Source organism: Nicotiana tabacum, chromosome 18 (genome assembly GCF_000715075.1).
Source record: "Nicotiana tabacum cultivar K326 chromosome 18, ASM71507v2, whole genome shotgun sequence".
In the NCBI taxonomy this organism is placed as follows: domain Eukaryota; kingdom Viridiplantae; phylum Streptophyta; class Magnoliopsida; order Solanales; family Solanaceae; genus Nicotiana; species Nicotiana tabacum.
This window is the reverse complement of record NC_134097.1, coordinates 105,908,011-105,917,984: the sequence shown is the minus strand read 5'-3', so window position 1 is coordinate 105,917,984 and position 9,974 is coordinate 105,908,011. Positions and strand designations below refer to the sequence as shown.

At 32.0% G+C, this 9,974-nt stretch overlaps 1 protein-coding gene across 1 annotated transcript; it reads left to right on the top strand.

Annotated features, from left to right (window-relative positions):
- Nucleotides 1–887: 887 nt before the first annotated feature.
- LOC107803183 (gibberellin 20 oxidase 1) lies at nt 888–3,874 on the top strand. The gene is made up of 3 exons (XM_016626817.2): nt 888–1,557; nt 2,088–2,409; nt 3,135–3,874. Exons 1-3 carry the CDS (start codon nt 1,019–1,021, stop codon nt 3,405–3,407), a joined length of 1,134 nt encoding a protein of 377 aa, XP_016482303.1. The 5' UTR covers nt 888–1,018; the 3' UTR covers nt 3,408–3,874.
- Nucleotides 3,875–9,974: the final 6,100 nt, after the last annotated feature.

Below are 9,974 nucleotides of genomic sequence, written 5' to 3'. Positions count from 1 at the left end.
TAACTATCTGATCTGTTTCTTCTTAGCTAGCGATCTTATGATGCAAGGTATGCCATTTCTAACACAATTGCTCAAGCATTTCCACCTTTTTCCTTATATAAATAGTTATCTCCTTATAAGTACGTTTATTCTTGTTTGGTTCATTATTAGTATCGTTTTCCTTTTAAATTTGTTTATCTCTTCTGGTTTAACACGTTTTTGAAATGCTGATAATAAAAGAGACATAATAGGCATTTCCTCTTCTTCTTTAAAAACTAAAAACTGTCTATTACTTAACACGTTTGCATTAGTTGGATTCTTGTGTCTCCCTTTTCTTAAACAATCAATAAGATATAAAACTAAAACTCTTTTACTTTAGGTCCTTGACTTCAATCATTTAATTAAGGCATCACTCAACACCTAAAAGAGAAACGTAGTTAAGTTTTTTAAAGAAAAAACTAGCGCTTGTAATTTCAGCCTATTTACACTTCAATATTGTAGCAGTGTATTAATTTTGTATATTATCAGGTTAAATTGACATACCACTACAATAGTCTTTTATAGTAAATCTGATTTAATAACTTTAAAAATAGAGCAACTAAAGCTGTCATAAATTGATTAAACTAGCTACATTAATTTTTTTTTTCTTTTGTTTACATTTACACTAACAATATAGGCGAATAAAATATATCTTAGGCAAATTCTTATAGTTACCCTACAAAGGAAACGCCAAAACACTATCGGGAATCGCTGTCCTGTCAACATACAGAAAAGACAAATAACTTATGGACCAACATGTAATTTAAAACATTGATAAGCCCTTCTAAGCAAAGTGGTCAATTTTGGAGTTCCTGCTTTCTGTGTTAGAGACATACCACAAGGCCTATAAGATTCCAATTTTTGTTCACCTATTTTCCCCATCGAACGGCCCTTTGGCTTTTCCTTTGTCACAACTCTCTTTTAATCAACTCTATTCCCTATCTCTTACTACTTTTATCATCTTTTCACTATCAAATATCAAGATTTTAAACTGCATGCAATGACCGTTGATTGTATGATCACAAGAAATAAGTTTACTATGCAACGAACATCAAAAGAGCCATTGATTTTTGATGCCTCAGTAATGAAAAATGAGTCGAATATACCAAGCCAATTCATATGGCCAGACAACGAGAAACCTTGTGCTAATGCTCGAGAACTTCATGTACCACATATTGACTTAGGAGGAGTACTTTCAGGTGATCCTTTTGCAACAAAACAAGCAGCTACCCTTGTTAATGAAGCATGTCAAAAACATGGTTTTTTTCTAGTTATTAACCATGGAATTGACACTAATCTCATTTCTAATGCACATCGTTACATGGATTTGTTCTTTGAATTGCCACTTAATGAGAAGCAAAAAGCTCAAAGGAAAATTGGTGAGCACTGTGGTTATGCTAGTAGCTTTACTGGAAGATTTTCTTCTAAGTTACCTTGGAAAGAAACACTTTCTTTTCAATATTCTGCTGAGGAAGGATCGTCCCACATAGTTGAAGATTATTTTCAAAGGACAATGGGTGAAAATTTTTCCCATCTTGGGTAAGAGAATGCGACTCTTTAACCTTTCCTTATATTCGTCAATTTAAATAAAACTCTTTCCTTTTTAGTCTGTTCCAAATAGAATACTGATATCTTTTTATAATTGGAAGCTTTTTTAACTTTAAACTTCCTATTTTACCTTTAATGACACGCTTTTATACTCGTAAAAACGTCATGGCAAAGATTACAAATTTTAATCACAGATAGTCTTTCTCAGGGATACTATTTAGAGATTAGCCAATACTTATTTTGTCTTGAAATTTTTACACAAAATCTTAACTTCAAGATAATTCAGAACATTTTTATTACTGAAAAACTAAAATTCAAAGCGCAATGGCTAGAGTGGTTACCTGGTTTCATTTCTACTACATTTGATATATGGCCAAAGTCTGTCTTTTTTTCTTTAATTATGTGTCTAGTTGAACACCACCATATAAATATAAAAATAATAGGGAGAGAGTAACTTCCGTTTGAATTGTTTTCCCCTCTAGTCAATTATATTAATTGTTTTTTTATTTGTTCTTTTATAGGAAGGTTTACCAAGATTATAGCATTGCCATGAGCACACTTTCTCTAGGGATAATGGAACTATTGGGTTTGAGCCTTGGTGTGAGCAGGAACCACTTCAAAGAATTCTTTCAAGAAAATGAATCAATAATGAGACTAAACTATTATCCACCATGTCAAAAACCAGAGCTCACTTTAGGAACAGGACCTCATTGTGATCCCACATCATTAACTATTCTACATCAAGATAGTGTTGGAGGACTTCAAGTTTTTGTGGACAACGAGTGGCGCTCCATCACTCCAAATTTCAATGCTTTTGTGGTTAACATTGGCGACACATTTATGGTAAGATGTCATTCACTACTGTTAACGTACATTACATAGCAATTTGAGTGCTTTTTTGAAAGACAAATATGAGTGTTTACGTGACAAATAGAGATATGGTTGTTTGCTCGATTATGTTTCATTGTTGATCGTTTCATCTAAAAGTTTAAATGATTAGAGAAGATTATGATATTTTTGACTTAATTATATCCTTAAACTATCCTTGTCACGTGCAGGACTAACATATTTACATGTGTTATAATACATCAAAATTTTTGCTACTAATGAGTGGCGGTGTGAATCAAACACAGAACTTATGTCTATCCGACTATCACATTAAAGCGTGTGATCATCTTATCTTAAACTTTACTCTATTATAATTTAAATTTTTAGCTGAGATGATCACACTTCTAACAATAACATGTACTACTGCATTATATATTAGTACTTTGAAGTTGGGACTTAGTGTAGCAAAGCTAGGAAGGTCGCTAATAGTGTTGATCAAAATTTAATACACATGTATAAAAAATAATTTTAACTTATATATGAAGTATAGTTTTCTATATATATAATAATTTTTCAACGAAGAATGTACAATTGACCCTCTTTAGTGTATGCGGCTACGCCGACATGATGCCTTTTGTTACTCTTGTGTATATACCACTACCACCTAGTTAGTTGAATTTTGGGTAAAGTGAAAATAGAAAAAGTTCAATGCTGTAACAAATGGATTTCCCTTATGGCAGGCACTATCAAATGGAAGATACAAAAGTTGCTTGCACAGAGCAGTGGTAAACAACAAAATACCTAGGAAATCTCTTGCTTTCTTTCTTTGTCCCAAGAAGGATAAGGTGGTGAGCCCACCAACTGAATTGGTCGACTCCAACAATCCAAGAATATATCCAGACTTCACATGGCCAGCCCTCCTAGAATTTACACAGAAGCAATACAGAGCTGACATGAACACTCTCCAAACTTTCTCCAATTGGCTTCAGCAAACAACTACACAAGCACTTTAATTTTTTCTCTACTAATTCCACGACGTACATGTTACCTCTCACCAGCAAAGGGCACCGGATAATTGCACAAGTACTTTAATTGGGACCTAGGCTAGCCTTCTTGTACATCTTTTGGTGCATTTGTAAGTTACTTCCCAAGCTAGGAAGGAGCTGGAAAATGTCAGATCTCTGCTTGGATCTTCTGGAGTTGAAGACAATACGGTGAAAAATGAGAAAAAAATAATTCTTAGGACTATGTTTTCTCGCCTGATAACGACCAGGAGTCCAAAAAAGAGAAAAATGGAGGACATACAATAGAACAAGGGAAAAAATAAAAAGTGCTGTATGAATCAATTTTGTAATTTATTTGACTCATGATGAATAGAGAATAAAGCCTATTAAATACGTAGCTTTTACCTATATATATCTTATTAATTCTAGATGCACGACAAAGTATATAGGAGTATCCAATTTAGTCCCGTTGTGTGTGAGAAACTATTTAAATAAACTCATTGCTTTTAAATCCTTTGATCTTTCTTTTGTAGTATTTCTTTTACATATATATATATATATATATACTCCCTCCGTTTCAATTTATGTGAACTCATTTGACTGGGCACGGAGTTTAAGAAAAGAGAGAAGACTTTTGATCTTATGGTGTAAAATGAAACACATATATTTTGTGTGGCTATAAATCATTTTGTAAAGGTAAATTGTTTCCAAATAAGGAAATGAGTCATTCTTTTTGGCACGGACTAAAAAAAAATAGGTTCACATAAATTAAAACGGAGTGAGTATATATTTTGTAATAATGGTGTTGTAATTAGTTTACACAATCTCAAATATTTCATCGAATATCTGCTATCTATAGTCAGAGTAAAAATATTCAGCTCTACAAAACTCAAACATAGATGAAAAAAGTCACCTAGTGTGTTGGGAATGACGTAAGCAATACTAGCTTCCAAAAGCTTTTGCATGCTAAAACTTGAGGATCATAATTAGTAAATTCCTCTTTTGGCCTTGGTCTATACAAGAGAAGTACACAGGAGATGTCCTTGGATATTTTCTAATGGTCTTTAATTGGCTACATTTGTATGCAGGGGCGAATGTAGCTCAATAATATCGGTTCAATTGAATCCATAACTTTCGATACAGTGTATAAATTTATATACAAAAAACTACTAAAATCACAATAAATTATAAATATGAACCCATAGCTTTAGGATATAATAGTTTCAATACTAAAAACCTTAAAAATTAAACCCAAAAAATTTAAATCTCGGATTCGCTTCTGTTCGCATGGACTCTCACAAAAACCAATATATAAGAATGGAAGATAATATAAACGAAAAAAGAAAGCAATAACGATGTTATAAGTGTCGAAAAGATCCAAAGAGGAAGGAGGGGTCCACTAAATGAATCATTCGGAATATTAGTAGAATAATATACTAGTTTCCAGTCGAAAGAAACAGGAGTCCACCTCTCTCAGGAAGAATCCATATACCAGTACAGTAGTACTGAAAATGGATAGTTTTTTTAATGAAAAATAAATGGACAGGTTTCAATAATTTGGTTTTATTTATCCTTGGGAAGTATTTTACATCTGGAGATTTGGAAGTTAGTGATTCCATAAAATGCCAAGAGAAACACCTAGGACACTGTCCTGCTCTGTGTCTTTGTGTGTCGCAACATTCTTCCATTTCAGTAGTATATCCTCTTATAGGAGCTGGAGGGTAAATATTGAACACTGCCGGATGCAGATTCAGAATTTAAACTCAAAAGGTTTAACCTTTAAAAAATTTAATATTGAACGCATTATATTTTTAAAGTTATGATTTTATATCTACTATTTATTGCAATTTTAGCAGATTTTTACACATAAACTTATGTTTTGTATCAAAAGTTATGGGTTCAGCCGAATCCATCACCTTAATGATATATATGCCTCTGATCATAGCAAGGGCAAGAACGAGCACAATCAACAGTCGTAGAGAATATAAACATTTATATACATTCTGTCACGACCCAAAAATCATCTAGTCGTGATGGCACCTAACCCTAATACCAGGTAAGCCAAACATAAAATAAAGTAACTCAAATGATAGATTATTAATAACAAGAGATAAATTGACTAAATTCTATACAACCTCTCAAGGACTGGTAGTACAAGTCATGAGGCCGCTATGATTTGGATTTACAAACCGAAAAAAAATACAATATATGTTTGAAATTTTCATAAATAGAGTTTAAGACCTAAACTACCATGAGTAAGAGATAGCTCGAATCTGGAATGCGGGTACGTCTTCAATGCACGACTTTGTCTTCCACATCTACGTAGCTCCAAGATCTGCACACAAGCTGCAGAACTGCAACATGAGTACAAAAGACCCCATGTACCAAGTAAGTATCTTAACTAACCTCAGTGAAGTAGTGACGAGGCTTTAAGCTAAAAAATACTCACTTATTATTTTTACCTGTGCAGATGATAAGCAAAAAGAGTAATACGAGAGAAGTACGCAGATAATCACGTAATAAATGAAACAATAATACAAATGACAGAGGGCCCTTGAATATCATTACTTCTCAGTCCCACAACATCATACGGTAACCGAAAATAAAAGACCAAATTAACCATAATACATCTCCTTTGTTGCGGCGTGCAACCCGATCCCACATATATAATAAATATTATTGTGGCGTACAATCCAATCCCAATATCAGATAAACACTGTTGCGGCTTATAATCCAATCCCCTATATATATCAAATATTGTTGTAGCGTACAACCCGATCCCAATACACATAATAATAATAATATTGCGGCGTGCAAACCGAACCCAATATACATTATAATACTATTGCGACGTGCAACTCGATCCCAATATCAAATATTATCATATGAAACCATAACAACAACCAAACACAGGATAAGATCGAAATGTAACATTAAGAAATCGAACACGCGATATTCAACTAGGTAATACAACTCAAACGGAGAAGAATGAGCGGTCCAATATCAAAGCTAGCCTACCGTATATAATGACAAGGCTTCCACAACACATAACACACAACCAATCTAAAAGTCACCCAATCCAGCTAAACAAGAAGAGTAGAACATGAAACGAGTAAAGATGTTATCAAGTAAGGACAGGGATCAAATGAAGGCATTCAATATTTGAAATCATGCAGCAAGTAGAAACATGTAGCAAGTAAAGACATTTAATCAGTGAAGGCCTATGGTAGGTAAAAGCATATAGAGATGAAGACATATAGTAAGTGAAAGCACGTAGTGAGTGAAGACATGTAGCAGGTTAAGGTAGTTAACAAGTAAATCACGTGATTAGAAGCATGTAACTGGTATGGGCTAATAACAAGTAAAGACATGAATTCGAAGAGGATGTGTAATATAAGTAAATAAAGTGAAAGAACATGTGTAACAATATAAAGCACAGGTGTAACAATAAGACAAGGTAAAGGCATAGCTATAATAGTAACTGACCAAAAGGAAAAATATAGTGGTAACTACTAAGGGAACTCAAGCGGAAGGTATTATACAAAATATCAAACACTAATAGAAACCAAAGAAAGGGTATGTAAGAACTTAACATATGAGTGATCATAACAGAAATTCAACTTTCTTCCTTTTCGCATGGTAATAACCACAAACCATTCTCATTTCAAACCGCACGGCAACACTCATCGTGCCAACATCATACTAACCGCACAGAAATACCCATCGTGCCAAATATAGCCCAAACGCCCCAATCACCATCTCTTAATACGAATATAGAAGCTCGTGTAACATGATAATAATAGGTATAGGTATAGATTCCTGATACTACGATCAAGTTAAGTATGCTAACGAATTTCGAAAACAACATATTAAATACTTTGTAAGGTGTCGTAAGTTCTAATATGATTTCTAACACAGATAATTGAGTTTACTAGTCATGAAATTAAATTAAGCATACATTAAGGGATCATCAAGTTCAGCAAAAGCACTAAGAAGCATATAATTTTCCCCTCCTGAGCATGGAAACCCTAGCACATGCATATACGTTTGTCACCTCGTATATGCATCACCCCTACATGTAGCAAACAATATCAATTAGTAGAAAAAATTCCTCCAACAAAGCTAGACAAGACATATGCCGCATTTCGAAATAATTTTCATAATCCAATACCGTCTTCCATAAAAATAATCTTCAAAATGATCAAAACCTAGTCAAATTGTTACGTCACGTACTTTAATATTAGGATAAGTCATAGTAATCCATATGAGCTTGAAGGGAGTAAGTAGATTATTCCGCTTTTAGCTACTAATTTATCTCGGGAGGCAAGGATGAGAATTTATTTTCTACATTATACCAAGAAGGTGAGAATTGAGTAAGAGATCCCTTAGAATGAAGAGTGAGTCGGAAATAAAATTTGAAAAAACAATATCGCAGTTTTAATAGGCGACCTCCTATTAATTTGTTCTCAAATCTAGTTTCACATCATGATTCAGTCAAGGGAATTTGGTAGTATCAACATGGAATAAACTACAAACTCTTTTCATGTTTGCACGTGATAAAATATTGTAGAATTTCTCATACCCCACGCAAGGAAATCGAAGAATAAAAATCCTTGAAGCTGAAGGATCATTTATTAGTTTATCTATGTGCAAAGTTTGAAAATTAAGTAAAGTACTACGTCATTTTTAACAGGTAGTAAATCCAAATAAGTTCGAAGGGATTATGTCTATTAGGAGGTTATAGAAGGTTTGAGACATTATTATTATGAGACCCTGTAAGTTTACAACCTTGAAACTGTTAGAGATTATGTTAATGTGGTATTTCCTTTTAAGTGGAGTATTATAGTAAAAGTTTTATAAGTATAATTTTGGATAGTTACCATTCTTACTATTTTCGAATATGGTAAATAATAAATATAATATGAGAAATTTATGAGATTTTCTTTATTGTAAATATAGAAATTATTTTCTCACAAGAAAAGAAGGTTATCTTTCTACCATTATAAGAATTAAACGTACGAGAATTTTTACTCTTTATAAGAGACTAGGAAAATTATAATTTGAGAAAATATATGTATTGTTACATGGATGTTTTAATAAAATAATAGTGTATGTATTGATTTTATATGGTACCACATGACCACGATAGTATGATGTATATAAAGTGTCTTAAAAAGTAAGTAATATTTTAAGTAATTTGAGATAATTTTTAATTACGTGGACATTAATCCACATGTAAGAAGCTAGAATGAATAATCACGATTTAGTAGGTGCACGAGGACACAATATTACAGTCACTGCTCTACACTAATTGACACCTAGAGCAAAAATCTAAAGAAGCCTAGAATTGAAACACGCTTGTTATCTTTTCTTTTACTTCACAACATGTATTTTTGTCACTATCCTACTAGCTATACTTTAGAGAATTATTCCTAGAAGGAGAACCTGAAGTTTGGAAACATACATTCTAGTAGTTAGACCAGGAACAAAACGTGATCATCCAATTCAAAACTGAATGAGAAGAAGCAATGTAATTTTGAAGCCAAAATTTGACTACTTTCATAGAGCAGATACTTTCATGAACCAAAAAGAAAAAAGACTTGGTGCAAGTACTAATGGATAGAGAAGAAGCAAGAATTACGGAAGAAGATTATTACTGAAATGATTCAAAATGTCAACACAATCTTGAATTATGTAATAGCAACGTGACTTGCAAATTCTAAGGGAGTACCTTGTTAGAGGGATTGTCAAGAGAATCAACGCAGATATGTTAAGATTATCCTTTCTTTCTTTTTAGCATGATCTATACGACATGAACAAAACGAGAAAACGCACAATTTCCATAAATGCCTCTATTCATAGAAATACTAGGGGTGTCTACCTGATTCTCCGTGTGAATTATTATTATATCTTTTGTTCATGGGTCTATGAAAAATATGTATTTGATAAAGTTTATCCGAAAGGTATATTGATTTTTATGGCATTCCGAGAAGATTTTATTAATGTATTTCATATGCATTTCATGCATTTATGTCATCTGGTCATGGGTCAGTGTGCATAAATGCATGAAATGCATATGAAATACATTAATAAAATCTTCTCGGAATGCCATAAAAATCAATATACCTTTCGGAATCAACGTATACCAACTTTCTCAGGTGGTGGTGCGTATATGACGCCATAACCTTTCTCATATATATATACATATATATATATATATATATATATATATATATATATATATATATATATATATATATATATATATATATATATGTATATATACATATATATATATGTATATATACATATATATATATACATATGTATATATATATACATATGTATATATATATATAATAATATATATATACATATGTATATATATATACATATGTATACATATATATATACATATATATATATGTATATATACATATATCTATATATACATATATATATATGTATATATACATATATATATATACATATGTATATATGTATATATATATATGTATACATATATATATGTATATATATGTATACATATATATATGTATATATATGTATACATAT

What these genes read in the sequence shown, in the direction of transcription:
- LOC107803183 (XM_016626817.2), top strand. Translation starts at nt 1,019, where the DNA reads ATGACCGTTGATTGTATGATCACAAGAAATAAGTTTACTATGCAACGA. An exon ending in GAAAATTTTTCCCATCTTGG is followed by an intron (nt 1,558 to 2,087) that starts GTAAGAGAATGC and finishes GTTCTTTTATAG; the next exon opens with GAAGGTTTACCAAGATTATA. An exon ending in ACATTGGCGACACATTTATG is followed by an intron (nt 2,410 to 3,134) that starts GTAAGATGTCAT and finishes CCCTTATGGCAG; the next exon opens with GCACTATCAAATGGAAGATA.